At 42.3% G+C, this 15,535-nt stretch overlaps 11 protein-coding genes and 1 non-coding gene across 12 annotated transcripts; 5 read left to right on the top strand and 7 right to left on the bottom strand.

Annotated features, from left to right (window-relative positions):
* Positions 1 to 275: 275 nt before the first annotated feature.
* Positions 276 to 2,864, bottom strand: KAP95 (karyopherin beta; the record flags this gene model as incomplete). The annotated part of the gene is made up of 1 exon (XM_003681017.1): positions 276 to 2,864. The coding sequence occupies one exon, from the start codon at positions 2,862 to 2,864 to the stop codon at positions 276 to 278; it is 2,589 nt and encodes an 862-aa protein (XP_003681065.1).
* A 226-nt stretch (positions 2,865 to 3,090) lies between these two features.
* On the bottom strand, positions 3,091 to 3,351 carry ACB1 (long-chain fatty acid transporter ACB1; the record flags this gene model as incomplete). Its single annotated transcript, XM_003681016.1, has 1 exon — positions 3,091 to 3,351. One exon carries the CDS (start codon positions 3,349 to 3,351, stop codon positions 3,091 to 3,093), a length of 261 nt encoding a protein of 86 aa, XP_003681064.1.
* A 345-nt stretch (positions 3,352 to 3,696) lies between these two features.
* On the top strand, positions 3,697 to 4,344 carry ORM2 (sphingolipid homeostasis protein ORM2; the record flags this gene model as incomplete). The annotated part of the gene is made up of 1 exon (XM_003681015.1): positions 3,697 to 4,344. The coding sequence occupies one exon, from the start codon at positions 3,697 to 3,699 to the stop codon at positions 4,342 to 4,344; it is 648 nt and encodes a 215-aa protein (XP_003681063.1).
* A 116-nt stretch (positions 4,345 to 4,460) lies between these two features.
* TDEL0Dtrna2S lies at positions 4,461 to 4,542 on the bottom strand. The gene has a single exon. It is a non-coding gene; the product is annotated as a tRNA-Ser (tRNA).
* Positions 4,543 to 4,641: 99 nt separating this feature from the next.
* Positions 4,642 to 5,502, bottom strand: NIT3 (putative hydrolase; the record flags this gene model as incomplete). The annotated part of the gene is made up of 1 exon (XM_003681014.1): positions 4,642 to 5,502. One exon carries the CDS (start codon positions 5,500 to 5,502, stop codon positions 4,642 to 4,644), a length of 861 nt encoding a protein of 286 aa, XP_003681062.1.
* A 136-nt stretch (positions 5,503 to 5,638) lies between these two features.
* On the bottom strand, positions 5,639 to 6,757 carry TDEL0D02660 (FAD-dependent oxidoreductase; the record flags this gene model as incomplete). Its single annotated transcript, XM_003681013.1, has 1 exon — positions 5,639 to 6,757. One exon carries the CDS (start codon positions 6,755 to 6,757, stop codon positions 5,639 to 5,641), a length of 1,119 nt encoding a protein of 372 aa, XP_003681061.1.
* A 529-nt stretch (positions 6,758 to 7,286) lies between these two features.
* Positions 7,287 to 8,387, top strand: KSS1 (mitogen-activated serine/threonine-protein kinase KSS1; the record flags this gene model as incomplete). Its single annotated transcript, XM_003681012.1, has 1 exon — positions 7,287 to 8,387. One exon carries the CDS (start codon positions 7,287 to 7,289, stop codon positions 8,385 to 8,387), a length of 1,101 nt encoding a protein of 366 aa, XP_003681060.1.
* A 177-nt stretch (positions 8,388 to 8,564) lies between these two features.
* Positions 8,565 to 10,973, top strand: LUG1 (Lug1p; the record flags this gene model as incomplete). Its single annotated transcript, XM_003681011.1, has 1 exon — positions 8,565 to 10,973. The coding sequence occupies one exon, from the start codon at positions 8,565 to 8,567 to the stop codon at positions 10,971 to 10,973; it is 2,409 nt and encodes an 802-aa protein (XP_003681059.1).
* Positions 10,974 to 11,258: 285 nt separating this feature from the next.
* TDEL0D02630 (YciI family protein) lies at positions 11,259 to 11,567 on the top strand (the record flags this gene model as incomplete). The annotated part of the gene is made up of 1 exon (XM_003681010.1): positions 11,259 to 11,567. One exon carries the CDS (start codon positions 11,259 to 11,261, stop codon positions 11,565 to 11,567), a length of 309 nt encoding a protein of 102 aa, XP_003681058.1.
* A 51-nt stretch (positions 11,568 to 11,618) lies between these two features.
* On the bottom strand, positions 11,619 to 12,067 carry PFY1 (profilin; the record flags this gene model as incomplete). Its single annotated transcript, XM_003681009.1, has 2 exons — positions 11,619 to 11,986; positions 12,055 to 12,067. The coding sequence occupies 2 exons, from the start codon at positions 12,065 to 12,067 to the stop codon at positions 11,619 to 11,621; spliced, it is 381 nt and encodes a 126-aa protein (XP_003681057.1).
* A 239-nt stretch (positions 12,068 to 12,306) lies between these two features.
* On the bottom strand, positions 12,307 to 13,629 carry LEO1 (Paf1-complex subunit LEO1; the record flags this gene model as incomplete). The annotated part of the gene is made up of 1 exon (XM_003681008.1): positions 12,307 to 13,629. One exon carries the CDS (start codon positions 13,627 to 13,629, stop codon positions 12,307 to 12,309), a length of 1,323 nt encoding a protein of 440 aa, XP_003681056.1.
* A 252-nt stretch (positions 13,630 to 13,881) lies between these two features.
* Positions 13,882 to 15,453, top strand: CTS2 (putative chitinase; the record flags this gene model as incomplete). Its single annotated transcript, XM_003681007.1, has 1 exon — positions 13,882 to 15,453. The coding sequence occupies one exon, from the start codon at positions 13,882 to 13,884 to the stop codon at positions 15,451 to 15,453; it is 1,572 nt and encodes a 523-aa protein (XP_003681055.1).
* Positions 15,454 to 15,535: the final 82 nt, after the last annotated feature.

Genomic DNA, 15,535 nt, shown 5'->3' with positions numbered 1-15,535 from the left:
TGAAAATATCTACAAGTTTAAAATCTATCTTGGTTGGAAAGTCAAATCTATAAAGGACTGATGAGCTCAATACGGCCAGCGTATAGTACTCGAAGAGTGGGAATGCAAAAAGAGAAGTAGAGAAGAGAGAGAGATAGAGAGAGAGAGGAGTACAACAAAAAAAGTGTATAATCATGATGAGAAATATAGAAAAGGAGAATTGGGAGAATGCAGAGAAAATTAGTAAAAGAGGAAGAGAGGAAAAAAAATTAAAAGGAGGATGAAGTGGAGTCAAATCACAAGGCCAATTGATGTTTCTGTTGTTCCCTTGCCCATCTTGCAGTGTCTTTAGTGGATTGACTGAAAGACATGTTGCTTCTTGTCTTCTTGATTAACTCGGTGATCCATTCTTGAGCGTAAAATTGTTTGATAGAGCCATCAGGGTACATAGCGGAGATGTCACCGATAAGACCTACGGCGGATCTTGCGGTGGAATCTTCGCCATACAATTGTGGATCTTCACTGATTAGAGAGATGAATTGGAAGATGGTACCAACGTATGGGAAGAGTGCTTCTGGATTGGCATGAAGACCTGCGACGGCACCGACGTAAGCATCGAGAACAGACTCAAGCACCTTGATATGGTAATCTAAAGCTTCCAGAGTACCGTTCTCTGGTTTTGTATTTTGAGCAGCGACACATAGAGCCATCACTTCGTTCAAGTACGGAGTGAAATTAGGACCGATGTTGGAAGCGATATCGCCAAAAACACTTAAAACAGCTGGCTTCAATTCTCTCATCGAATTCTCAGTAGAGATCATTTGCCCCAAGACGTTCATGAAGGCAGTGGCATACTTGTTGAAATCTTCTTCAAGAGAATTCGAGATATCTGCGATAAAACCAACGGCTGTTATAGAAACTGGAGAGTCCACTTGGTTTAGAGCCTTCACCAGATAAGGTGAGAAAGTTTCCAGATATTTTTCGAAATCTTTTCCCAGTGATGAAGCCAATGCAGAAATGGCGTAAAAAACGTCGTCCTCAATGTAGGAAGAATCCTTCTTATCCAGTATCTTGAAGAAAAGATCCATTAGCATATCAGACACCGAAGCAACACTTGTTGGAGATTTTCTAATGACAGCGGCAAGAACCGTGAGGACGTTTGCCTGCAGTTCTTGCAAACTTTGTTTGTCTTCCATATTAAGTTGTGTCTCATCGATGCTCATCGTTTGACCCAATTTATCCATGACAAAAGTCGAGATTGAAGCGGAGATCTCCGCCACAGCGTCAGTGGCGTATTCGACCATCGTAGTCAACGCAGAGAATGCTGATGCACGAGCGTTGAATTCATTATCAGGTCTATTTGCCGCTTTGATCAACACGTCGACGATAGGTGGGTAGTATGTGTAAATTGGCGATGGTTTAGCTTCGGCCAACTGCTCGACCAAATTGATGATTGTCCAGGCACAGTTTGTGGCAACTTTGGGGTGATCCTGAAGACCGATTAAGCAAGCCTGTACGACACCAGGTAAGTGTTGTTGAGGATCAATAGAGTCGACCACGAGATCAGCGACTCTACCAATACACCAAGCGGCGGTTTCCTTTACGTGAACCGATGAATCGTTCATCAAGTTTAGAATCGCAGGTAGAGCCTGGTGAATGTAGTAAGTACGTTGAGTTCTGTCTGGACCGTCCATGATAGAGCCAAAGGCCATCACCGAAGCTTCACGATTTCTCCAGTTTTCACTCGTGATATTCTGTTCAACAAACTGCAATACGGGCTCTAGGATATGGTTACCACAGTTTTGCGCAAACAATTGCAAACATGCACCGGCAGACATCGAAACGTTCCAATCATCATCCTCGAGGTCTTCGTTTTGTCTCGTCAATAGGTTCAACAATTCGGGTACGACTTCCTTCAGCGAAGCAAGCGCGAAATTATAACTCTGTAGAGGAGATTGTGGGAACTGCGTCAACTCATAAGCGATGTCGATCTCTTCTTCACAAATAGTTGACCAGAATTCAACTGCCATGGAAGAAACTTTATCATCTGTAGACTTCATAGTGGCGATCGTAAGTGCATACAATGCCTGTTCCATGTATGGTTTCATGTAAGGATAGTAAAGTGACATGATCTTACACAGACAACCGAAAGCCGCCGTTTGGATATCAGAATCCTGTGCCTGGGTAGCTTCACACACAACTTGCATCAAGTAGTTCCTCTCACCTTCTCTCTCCATATTATTCTTGATAAAAACCAAAGAATCAGCCAAAGCGTTCAATGCAGCTAGTCTCACATCGGTAGAAGGCTCAGAGGATTGTGCGCCCTGTACGATAGCGATCAGTATATTATTAGACGACGACACTAGGACCTGACTTTGAGGGTCTGCACTCTCGCAAATGTACCCCAACGCCAGCAGCGAAGCTCTCTTGACATTTTCCGGTTGCGAGGGACTTGTATTATCGACCATAGTCTTCATCAAGTCTAGCCATTCCCCTCTTGGCAATTCTATATTAGCGATGGCTGCAATCAATTGGGCAGAAGCGTTCGCCACACGCGGCTCACTGCTTTCCATAAGCCCATTTATAGCATTGACCTTAATCTGTTCCTTGGAAGCTGGATCTATTGTCGCGACCCATCTTTGCGCATACTGCTGGCTTTTTACAGAATCCTTCGACACAAGCTCATTCTTCAAAGATAATGCAGCCAAAATTCTAGCTTCCAATTTGGCCCCACTATCAACAACCACACTGGATAGCAGTCCCGCAAACTGAAGAAAGTTCTCATTCGACAATTTCTTCAACTGGGTTTCACTGGCCACTCGCAACCCCTGATCGACACTGAGAATCGTGTTCTCCAACAAATGGGCTACTTCTGCGGCCGACATGATACGTAAAACTAACGCTAAGCACGTAAACTAACCTCCTATGAGAAGTTCATCCCTGCTAGTTCTTGAGTTCTAGGTGGCAATTTTTTATGAGAAGTTGTTCCTGACGTGCGTAATGATATAAATCCAAACTGGTCACATTACCCTGGACGATCTAGCCGCCGAGGTCTATATAGCTAGAGATAATACGAAGCTAAGTGATATAGTAGCGTTTAATTGCGAAAATCTATTTGTATTTGGCAATCAAGGAGTCAACAAATTCGATGTATTGGTTTTCGGCATCCTGTTGAGAAGTTCCCTTTATTTCTTCCCAAGCATCCCACTTGTAACGATCCTTCATGTTGAAAATACCTGGTTTCTCCTTAGTGTTGTCACCGGAAGTAGCCTGTTTGTATAGAGCGTACAGTTTCAACAATTCATCGGTATCTGGCGTAGATGGCAACTCATTAACGGCCTTGGCCTTTTCTTCGAACAACTGGGACACCATTATCTGTATAGCTTTGAGAATCTGTCATGTTTTCGATGGAACAAATCTTAGTTGTCAGATCGAGTTGTTGTTTATATACTAGTTTCACTGGTTTGTTGACTTCCCCTGTCATCGACGCCCTGAATCTCCAACAAAAAAGGGCGAGATCACTTTAACACGAAACAAATCAAAAATTCCATGATGTTCCATGAGATTCTATGAGGTTCTACGATGTTCCATGACCTTCTACGATGTTCCACGGTATTCCGCGATGTTCTGCGATTTTTCAGGATACCCATCAGTTATTTCGAGCACCTATGAAACACTCTCTTTAAGAATATCTTCGGCACAAAGGACCAAAGAAGAATGGGAATTATAGGTGAACCACTCTCTTCGCAAACTTCTCGAGATCAGTCCTTGAAACCGTTCCCCTCAAACGGCCAGAACAACAAGCTTAGTTTATCAGAACCACACAAGGATCACAGAAGAAGAAGATCCTCGAGTATAATATCACATGTCGAACCAGAAACTTTTGAAGACGAGAATGACCAACAGTTATTACCAAATATGAACGCTACTTGGGTTGACCAACGCGGGGCCTGGATTATTCATATCGTTGTCATTGCCATACTAAAAATCTTTTACGATTTGATACCGGGAGTGTCTACCGAATGGTCTTGGACCCTCACTAATATGAGCTACGTGATCGGTTCATATGTCATGTTCCATTTGATCAAGGGTACGCCCTTCGATTTCAATGGTGGGGCCTATGACAATCTAACGATGTGGGAACAGATTAATGACGAGACATTGTACACGCCAGCACGTAAGTTTCTTATCATGGTACCCATAGTGCTATTTCTGGTGAGTACGCATTACTCACATTACGATCTGAAGCTATTCTCGTGGAATTTCTCGCTTACATTCCTATTGGCGGTGGTGCCCAAATTGCCAGTAACTCATAGACTAAGAATCTCTATTCCAGGTATCACGGGCCGGGCACAAATCAGTTAGGCATGTTTAGTTGTATATGCATCAATCAGTATTCTAAAATAGTCATCATCTCATCTTATAAATCTTATTATCTGGGGTACTTTGTAGCATGTATATATATAAGGTGCAAAAAATAACGACAACTGCAGGACTCGAACCTGCGCGGGCAGAGCCCAAAAGATTTCTAATCTTTCGCCTTAACCACTCGGCCAAGTTGCCATGTAAATTAGATATACGTTTTAATTCTTTTCTCGAACATACTCCCTTTGCATTATCACAGATCTTTTATTTTATACAGTATAGAATAGAAGTCCGTATTTATTTGCTTACATCTTTGTAAATGTCAAACCTTCTTTGCGTGGTAATTGGTACACCTTGTCTGAACACTTGAATATCAGCAGGATCCAAATCGGCGTAAATGATCTCCTCACCTTCGCCGGCTTCAGCGATCACGTCACCGCGTGGGTTTACTACCAAACTGTGCCCGTATGCGTGATAGGTGCTTTCCAAGTTACGTGCAGGTGAACAGAACAAAGTGTAAATTTGATTGTCTATAGCTCTGGATCTCGCTAGCAATTTCCAATGCATTGGTCCAGTGACAGTGTTGAAAGCACCAGGGTATATCATGGCAAATGCACCTTTACGTGCACTAATCATGGCCAATTCAGGGAATCTTGTATCATAGCAGATTCCAAGTCCAATCTTACCATAGGTTGTATCCAAAGTTGTAGCTTTATCACCTCCGGTCAATGAGTCACTCTCTTTGAAAGTGATACCATTAGGAATATCGATGTCGAACAGGTGAGCCTTTTTGTGGGTTCCAATCAATTCACCATTTTCATTGAAAACCATCGAAGTATTGTAAATTTTGTTTGTCTTCGGTTCGAGCTCTGGGATTGAGCCACCTACAAGTATGATCTTGAGCTTTTGCGCCACCGCAGATAGTACCTTGTACGATTGAGAGTCAGGCCCAATCACTTCTGCATATTCTCTGAATTTATCCGTTGCGTAAGGAGAGTTGAAGCATTCAGGCAATACAACAAGTTTTGTCTCTGGTTGATCCTTGACAGCCTTTTCGATCAAATGTGTTGCTCTCTGAAGATTAGCATTCTTGTCAGCCGTGGAACCAGCCAATTGAATGAGTGCAACCTTAATCTTTTGTGAAAGAATCTTTGACATCTTGATTGATTTGTTTGTTTTACTATCTGTACCTATTCATTTTGAATTTTACCTTTTTTATATATGTAGAAATTTAAAGATTAGTCACTGATAACCACACATTTATAAATTTGAATATAAAGTTTTGTTTATTGAACTACAGTTTCGATTTCTTCTCATTTGACAAGCCAAGCATTACTGCACGGTAGCTCATTCCCATTCCTCCCTGGTAACCATAACCAGAAGCACCGTAGTTGTGAATGACAATTAGACTCGAATCGTCACTTTTCGTCTCCTTTTCGATACGAGGACCTCCGTATCTTGATGGACGCAAGCCTGCAGCGACTCTCATTATCTCCAAGTCTTCAGCGTTTTTGCCGATCTTAGGCAATAGCGTCAAAGTACGCCTCAATATATCATCGGTCTCGGATTGAGAAGTATCCTGGGCATTGTAGTTGTCAACTTGCAAAAAACCCCCCAGAACAAGTTCCTTGTTTTTACCAGGTCTGGGGATGATATATGTTGCATAATCCTTACCCCATCTCAAACAGTTCTCATTGATGTGTGGAGCCTTGATGACCACAACTTGGCCTCTGGTAGGGTACACCTTGTGATCCATGACAGCGCCAAGATCATGAGCTCCAAGACCTGTACAGTTGAAGATCAAGTGCTTATCACCACCAATGGCCTCGGTATTGACATAAGATGTGGCTTGACTCAAATGGGTAAGCTCTTGTTTAACAAATTTGATATGATGTTTGCCTTTCAGAAAACCGCAAAAGTTCTGTAGGAAAACGGGACAGTTGAAATTCCATGTCTTAAAACTAATCCCAAATTTGGGTGCCGTAGGTTGGATTTGCTGTAATTCTTCTTTTGAAAGGATGTTGAACTCTTCCAAGTACATTCTTAAGGAATCAATCTTTCTTTTGTCTGGGATCCAATCCCAAAATTCACGACTAGGTCTTCTACCAAGACCTAGCCACTCACTATCTTTCTCACCAAAATAATCTAAAAGATCCTTCTGCAGATGCGCTAAATGCTCGTAGGTGAATCTATCATAGAATAATGTGGCATCATCGTTAGGCGAAATACAGGACCAATTGCCTCCAGCCCATGGCGAGGTGTAACCACCAGCTGATTGGTCACCTGGGAGATATTTGGCTACCACACATATTTGTGAACCTGGGATTTTTTCGAGTTCGGTGAGAACATAGGCGGTGTAAAGACCGATGATTCCAGCCCCTACAATAGTAACCTCAGGATAAGATTTTCCCATTACGATCTAGAAGGCTTTGTTAAAGTCGAATCTTATCAACAGCTCGAGCAATTGGGCTGAAATGAGCTTCATCAAAAGTTATCGCTGCCTATTCTTTATATAGTTGATGTAAGTTAAAGTTCGACATTTAAATTTCAAAGCGATAAGCGGTGAAAAACCAGCGATAAGAACCGAGAAGCTGAACAATTCAGGCATACAAGACCACTCCGTTAAGTGCCTATCATTGTAATAGTTAACTTCTCGCCTCGGGCTCAGTCCCCGCTAATCCCTCTTGCTCGGCGGGAAAGACACAAGAGCTTCCGCAACACAGCTTCGTGTCTCTTGATCAGCATTCTTAATCATTTATGAATGTACTTTTTGTATCTTTTCACCTGAAAGACTCAAGCTCTGTGCATGGGCGATTAACATTCTCTCGTAATTCTAGGCCCTGAAACAACAAAGAAGAATTAAACAGGCTTCCTTTTATATAAAGGTCAATTGATTTGAACAGCGCCATTGTCTATTTAGCGAGGTGGGATCCAAAGGTAGGATGCCTAGGACCATCACTTTTGATATACCGTCGCAGTACCAGCTTTTAGCGCTGGTAGGTGAAGGAGCATACGGTACAGTATGTTCTGCGATTCACAAACCTACAGGGATTCATGTGGCGATCAAGAAAATACAACCATTTAGTAAAACCATGTTCGTTACCAGAACCTTGCGTGAGATCAAACTGCTGAGGTATTTCCATGACCATGAAAACATCATCAGTATCCTCGACATGATACGGCCTACGACGATTGACAAGATGAATGCCGTTTATTTGGTTCAGGAATTGATGGAAACTGATTTGCAAAGAATAATTAATAGCCATGCAGCTAACCCTTTGAGTGACGATCACATCCAATATTTCACGTACCAGATACTCAGGGCTTTGAAATCAATTCATAGCGCCCAAGTAATTCACAGAGATTTGAAACCTTCAAACTTGTTATTAAACTCCAATTGTGATTTAAAAGTCTGTGATTTTGGATTATCAAGATGCCTAGCAAGCAGTAGCGACTCAAGGGAAACATTGGTAGGCTTCATGACCGAGTATGTGGCCACAAGATGGTACAGAGCACCTGAAATTATGCTCACTTTCAGGGAATACACAACTGCCATGGATATATGGTCCTGTGGATGTATATTGGCCGAGTTGGTCTCAGGCAAACCATTGTTTCCCGGCAGAGACTACCATCACCAATTGTGGTTGATACTGGAAGTTACTGGCTCGCCATCATATGAGGACGTCGAGTGCATAAAGTCCGCTCGAGCAAAGAGCTATATCGCCAACTTACCAATGAAGCCCAAGATGCCCTGGGAAATTGCACTGGGTAAGCAAAATTTGAATCCGCAAATGTTAGATCTGCTGGACAGGATGTTGACATTCAACCCTAACAAACGAATAAGTGCAGCAGACGCACTGACCCACCCATACCTATCTACTTATCATGATCCAGAAGACGAACCGGAGTATCCCCCTTTGAATCTGGAAGACGAATTTTGGAGAATCGATAACGAGATCAAGAAGCCTAATGACGATTCCGAAATTTCTATGGAGACTTTGAAGCAGATGCTTTATGATGAAATAATGAAACCTCTCGACTGAGATGTATGTACACTACGATATAATACAAGCTACTTAATCCTGTTCTTACTTTTAATTTTCTTCAAAGTGTTGAAGAAATAATATAACTTTAATAAAGGAGAGAGCGCCTAACTTCCTTTAAGACATATAGGTGCAGTTCAGGTTAGAACACAAAAGATCATCTAAGGAACCAAGTGCATGCCAACTCCAGTAACAGATGATTCTACTCCACGGGTGATACCACCTGAAATAGCCTACCAAATTCTAACGTTCCAGTTTAGGGACCTGATGAGCAATGATCATCCGGGGAATGCAGAGAAATTTACCGAGAACTTCAGGACATTTGTGCGAAGCAACTTGAGCGTTAATAAGACTTTCTACCATGTTTGTCGTGTGCTCATCTACAGATACTGTAAATTGACCACGGCCAAGAGGTTCCACAGCTTGTTGGAGACTTTAAGGAACAATGAAAAAGTATGCAATATCGTCCAGGTGGCTGATTTCCAAGAATTAACATCGATAGGCCTTGGCCGTACTGGTGAGATGAACAAGAGAATAAAAAATCTGACAAATGAAACTCTCTCGGAGTTCCTAGAGTTGACACAGTCCAACCTACGAGAGTTTCTGGCATGTGAACATATACAGGACGACTTGGATGAGAATATTGTGTATAATTTGCTCCGACCTGGGACGGTGCTTAGTGTATTGGACTTTTGCGGCTGTTCAGGTGACAAGTTTACTGAAAGTTGTATTAAGGCTTTGGATAGATTATACCGATTTGATGAGGAGAAGCAACAGTACATTACTAAAGAGGAGAATTATCAGATAACATGTTTGGGTCTGAATGATTGTACAGATTTACCGTCACCAGTGCTGGGTAGAATACTTCTTATGTTGCCCGAATTGCAGAAGTTGGATTTGGGGCATACTTCTATTGATGATCATACCTTGATGAATGGGCTCCCTCATCTAAAAAGTTTAACACATTTGTCTCTCTCGATGTGCTTGAGGCTATCCCCTCGTGGGGTTCTAGAATTTTTCAGTCATCATCCCGCTGTTACCGATTCAAACAACTCAAAGACATTAGAATGGCTAAATCTTTACTCTATGCCACATTCATCATCCTGGACAGCAGTTCACGCAATGTTTTTACTACGGAAGCTGTGTCAATTTGGGCACAATAAGACGCTTCAATATCTAAATTTAGGTGGGATGCCATTTCATGAGTCGGACGATCGCTCCGCTGTCAGGTCTGGTCCTTACTACCAATGCCATGACACGCTCCAGTTCATCAAGTATAATTTTCCCAAGTTGAAGAGCTTGAGTATCAGAGGTAGCAATTTCCCAATAACAAGGATTTGCGACTTCCTTACTCCTGTAAATGAGCAAAATTTTGAAGTTAAGAGCGGATACGAACTTGGGAAGGATGAATTACCGGAAATACAAAAACTGAAATTCTTGAATATTAGTAACAATTTTCATGTCAACAAGTGGACAATCCAAGACCCTGCACTGTTCACTTGTTCTCCAAGTCTCGTTGCCCTTGAAGTCTCTTTTGACTCATGGCAGCAAATTGAAAAGGCTAACGAAAAGCATGAGATAAACGCTTTGCGTTACAAGAATCCACATGTTCTAATTAAAGATCCAAACGATGCCGAAATAGTCAAATGGAAATGCTACATCGATTCCTCCTACGGGCGGCGTTATTGGCTTCATAAGGTGGATAAATACCTAAATCGAGATGATTTAGAGACGAGAGGTAATATTTCGAAGTATGACTGTGAGGGAAGGAAAATAATTGAAATTACCAAGCAACCGGATTTTTTAAAGTTTGCCCAAAGTAAGATCATGCTAGGTTGTGGGATCGTACCTTTAAGTGGTGTTCGGAGAAAAGAATCATACAGGGACTTGAAACCGCCTATATCCCAATTTTTTACCAGAAGTGGTGGTACTACTTTGGGTCATACTGCGACGCCAATTGTCACACCCAGATTGCCTCCAGGAGGTTGGAGATTAATACATCATGATGAAGAAGATTCTTCATTAGACAATATCATACCGGAGGAAGATGAGGAAGCTGGCGTCATGACCGATTCCTTTACATCGAACGTCAGCGCCAACTATTCTCCTGCTCAATTTAGCAATCGGATGAGCAGAGATGGTTTATATTGGGACAGATCCATTCCGGCTCTCAACTTACGACCAGCAGAAGAAATGACATACATAGCACCAGCTTCACGGCAATCACAACAACAAATTCACCAACCACCTGAAAGCATTGGGGAACAGGTGGAAGAAAATGATGACGAGTATTTTAACGACGTTACACTACAACGGCGTAGATCACAATTGAGTATCTTGGGATTATCACATCCACGTAACTCAGTGCTACCAAGGCAGAATAGTTGGAACTCATCTATATCTCTGCTGTTCCCCTTCAGAAAGCCCAAGAACTACTTCATGTTGAACCCCAAGGAATTCGTTTTTGATGTAAATAGCGAAGAAACTACAGAGCGGTATCGGATACATTTTGAGCTGGTCAACGAATACGAGGTATTCGGATGCATTGAACGAGGTATGTACCGGTACTACAGTCTGAAGACATGACCGTGTTATCAGAACTTTCTGCCATACTTGACATTTCGCAATCGTTGATAGCTCAGTAACAGGGCATATGACGACCGACCAGTTGAGTTAGTCCTGCGAGGAACTCAAGAACATAAATGGGCCATTCAAGGCCCCCAAGATGATTACGGAAGCTTCTTCATATAAAAGTGGCGCATCACATGATCGAAGCTATAAGTTAGTTATGTAGGGTCGTCGAGCTTTAATTAAAGTATTAACAGATAAACAGTAATTGTGCAGAGATCAGCAGTCTATAAGTACTCCAAAATGGTTGAATGGGTTGTTATTGTTTATGATAAGGGCGACAGGTCTGCATTCAGACCTGCTCACCTCGCTGGTATCCCTCCTCTTGTCGAACAAGGCAAACTAGTCTGTGCAGGGGCAATTTACAATGAGCCAACCACTCCAGGTGGTGAACGCACTTTTGCTGGTTCTCACTTACAGATTGTCGCTGACACAAAGGAAGAAGCCCTGGAAGTGGTCAAAGGTGACATCTTCGCCAAGGAAGGTGTTTGGGACCTTGACAACATAATCATCTACCAATTCGGTTGCGCAGTTCGTAAAGAGAAGAAATAGCTACTATAGTTTATCTACTTAAATATAGAACCACGTCAAGTAACGTAATGCCTAGTATTGGACGCTGATCAAATAATCAGCCAACTGTTCAACGATCTTTGTAGCTTCACCGGCCTGAACAGTTGGAGGATAGTGCGCAATCAAGATGGTTTGCTTTGTTCTTACACACACCACACCTTCAGCATCATGTCTACCATAAATACTTCTATCATCAGCTCTCAACAACATGAATTTTTGGCCTTGAATATGTAAACCGTTGCTCTGCAAACCAACTGGACTGTCAAAACCTTGAGCAATTTCTTGTATTTCATTTGCTTGCAAAGTCAAACCACCAGAAGAAGCCCAAATTGAGTCTCCGGCTCTGGAATATATGACGGCTTTGTCGACTTTACCAGTTCCCAAAAGGTTATCAGTGTAAGCTATAGTAATAAAATGTTAGTTAAAAGACTTCTTTCACTCCAGATTTCAACTCAATTGTAAAACATACCTTGCCAAGACATCTTTCAATTAATTATAACTTTCCAAATAGGTCAAATGACTCAGTTTAGTTCTACTGCTATTAATTGCATCTTGCCCAGCGATCAAGTTTCGCCTTACCAGGGGCTCTTTATAGCTACACAAGATCTTTTGAAGTCATGTGACTATATAAGCGAAGCACTATAATGCTAAGTTGTAGACTTTTAGTCGTTGTCCTGCTTGAGGATGATATATTACAGCTTGTAGATGGATTATGTAAAGTTTACTCGTCGTCTTCGTCGTCGATTATGGCTACTTTCCTTCTCTTTGTACTGGGATCGCTTTCTGGTTCCGGCTCAGTGTAACGCTCTGTGCCCTGTCTCTTTAACTGTCTTAATCTCTCAGCCTTGGCATCTTCTTCGTCCTCTGCCTCTTGATCATCGTTGTTGTCGTCTAGGACATCGTCTTCTTCGCTGTATCCAGCTTCTTCTTCCTCATCGTCATCTACTAGGAAATCGTCCTGCTCGTATTCGTTCCTCTTTGAGCTACCGTAGTAGGAGTCCTGCTCATCAGACGCTGTCACAGGGGTCTTTCTGTAGCCGTTTAAGCCGGTTGAAATGTCGGGAGAGTTTCGACTTTCTATTTCTTTCAATTGTCTTTTCCTCCTCTCTCTGACAACCTGCTGTTGTTTCTTCTCTAATTCGTTCTTCTCTAGTTCTGGATCCTTGTTCACAAAGTAAACACCCGGTCCTTTGGTCTGTCTTTGATCCCGCCTGATCACTGCTTTCGTCAGTTTTTGGTGCATCTTCGAATTTGTAGAAGTAGGAATAAACATTAGTGATTTGGTGACTTCACCACCTTGGGAACACTGCATTAGCTCTTGCTCATCGTGTGACACTGCAAAGAAAGTGTTGTCTGTATCATTCACTAGGATATCAGTGTACTCGGTACCCAGCTTCAACGAAAGTCCACCATCGGACCATTGTACAATCTGGGCATTTGATTCCTTGTAGACCTGCTGGTTTTCGTCTCTAGAGTATCTCCATCTGATCGTGTTCTCATCAATTAGACGGTCACCCAACTGGTCCTCCCGCGATGATGAGTTCAACCTCTCTTTCACTTTGCTCTCAAAACTTGGTGGGTCAAATGGCACAGGGTCGATGGTCAAAAACTCAGGAACTTTGGCATAGTAAATCGTTGATTTTTCATCCGCTCCCTCGCCAACCGTCTTATAAGGGACAATGTGTCTCACTAATTCTACATTTTCCTCTGTAAAATGGTTTGCGGATTCCTCCTGGTCACTCATATTATCGGCGTCTTCTCCATAGAACTTCCTAGTATACATTGCATGTTCCTGTGCTTCTTCATCGTCCATCTGCATCTCTCCACGACGACTCGATTCCTCCTCATCACTGTTCGAAGACCCACCTTCTTCCTCATCACTCCCGCGGTCGGATGCCTGCCCTTCATCGCCAAATAGGTCGTCCATCTCATCATCACCTCCAGAATCTTCAATCTCACCAGCGTTGCCGTTTATAGGCTCTTCGACTGGCTCCACCGTACTATTTTGACCACTCTCTACACGATCTTCAACCTCTTCTGACATGTGGGTGAATTGAGATCTCCACTAGAATATAACTTGAGCTAGTTTGTCCCTTCTTATAGTCTTAAACTGCTTGGAATTTCAATAGTTTTTCAAAAGTGTCATTTCAATTATCCTTCGGGAAAAAAGATCCAATAGAATTGAAAAATCACATTTTTGTGTACCTGACACTTGGTACTTTTAGTAATCTGGGATCCTCATTTGTATCCGAGGTCGATGGCAGTCCATTAGCTCCTGGTCATTGATTTTTTTCAGATGCAGAGGAGGCCTTGGTTAAGCCATACGGTTATAATCATTGTGATCCTGGCAAGTATAGCCGTCGAAATGTGCTTTTATAAAAAAATATTCCATAGGTCAGCTCAACGTAAAGTGGTAGATTATGTCCAGTCCCAGCCACAGCAAGCTCAGTTAGTGACGAATCCTGGGACAGTCGAACCGGGTCAGTATCTCTCTGGTCTTTACTACTCGAATTGGTCCCCATATTCTCCTAGGATGCACTTCCCACATGACATCGATCTTTCTAGGGTTTCCCACATTTACTACGCATTTTTTTTGGTTGATGGTGCTACTGGGGCTTTAAAACTTGGTGACGAATGGTCTGACGTGGGTATGGATCTGTATAAGCCCATGGCTATCAAGTTAAACAAATTGAATCCAGAGGTCAAAAACGATCTTGAACGTCAAAGAAGGATCTTGCCAAATGGATGCTTGGGTGAATTATTTTACATGCGAAATGCTAATCTATTCCCCAACCGGAACATTAGAGACTTTAAAGTGATTATGTGTGTGGGAGGTTGGTCAAATAGAGAGGAGTTCCCAAAAATGGTCAGAAACCCCAAAAGAGTTGATAAATTTATTGACTCATGTATCGAAACCATGTTCAAATATGGTTTTGATGGTATAGATCTGGATTGGGAGTTTCCAGAAGATGATGGGTTTGAACCGCAGATGTATCTACAATTGGCCAAACGATTGAAAGAGAGGATGAATGAGTTAGAAGATGCGATCTTTGGTCCAAACATGAACCACCCAAAGTTCCAATTATCCATGGCCACTCCTGCATTTTCTGAGAAGTTGGATATTTTGCCGATCACAGAGATGGATAAATATATCGATATTTGGAATATGATGACCTACGATTATCATGGAGAATGGTCAGAGAAGACAGGCTATCATTGCAATCTGTACAATGGATCAACCAAATCATTTGACGAAACTCATCAGAAGCATATTTATTCTACGGAGAGTGTCGAGGGATTAGATGCACATTCGGCTATCGAACACATGCTGAATGTAGCTGGTGTAAACTCTCACAAGATCTGTCTTGGTATGGCGGCTTATGGCAGGGGCTTCACAAATGTTGTAGCTCAAAGCACCGACAAAAGATTTATTGATAAGCCATTTCATGGTGTCGGTGGAGCTTCCGACGGCGAGCCTGGTATGTGGCTATATAATCAGTTACCCATCCAAGGGACACATGAACTCTTTGATCCCGACTACGTCTCTGGGTTTTGCTATAGTTCAACTTCCAAGACGTTTGTTGGTTATGATAGCGTGGAATCTGTTCGTTTCAAAGCCCAGTATGTTCGCGAAAAGAATCTAGCTGGCGGGTTCTGGTGGGAATCCTGCGGTGATGACCATGCCAATCAATCTAGATCCTTGTTAAACGCTTTCACTAATGAGATAAAATTTGTCTCCAAATTTGACGATTTAATGTACCGTCAAACACCAGTACTAAGATACTACGTTAATAAATTTGGCAATGACGCATTCCTATCGCCATTTATTCTCAACCTTCTTGCTGGTCAAGGTGAAGCACCTCATTGAAAAATACACAGCGAGATAGAATGGCCAAGTCCTCCCCCCAAGATCCGCTGTTTAGTGGATTGCAGGTTCGTTACTATACAAA

This window comes from Torulaspora delbrueckii, chromosome 4 (assembly GCF_000243375.1).
Source record: "Torulaspora delbrueckii CBS 1146 chromosome 4, complete genome".
In the NCBI taxonomy this organism is placed as follows: domain Eukaryota; kingdom Fungi; phylum Ascomycota; class Saccharomycetes; order Saccharomycetales; family Saccharomycetaceae; genus Torulaspora; species Torulaspora delbrueckii.
This window is presented reverse-complemented; position numbering and strand designations above follow the sequence as displayed.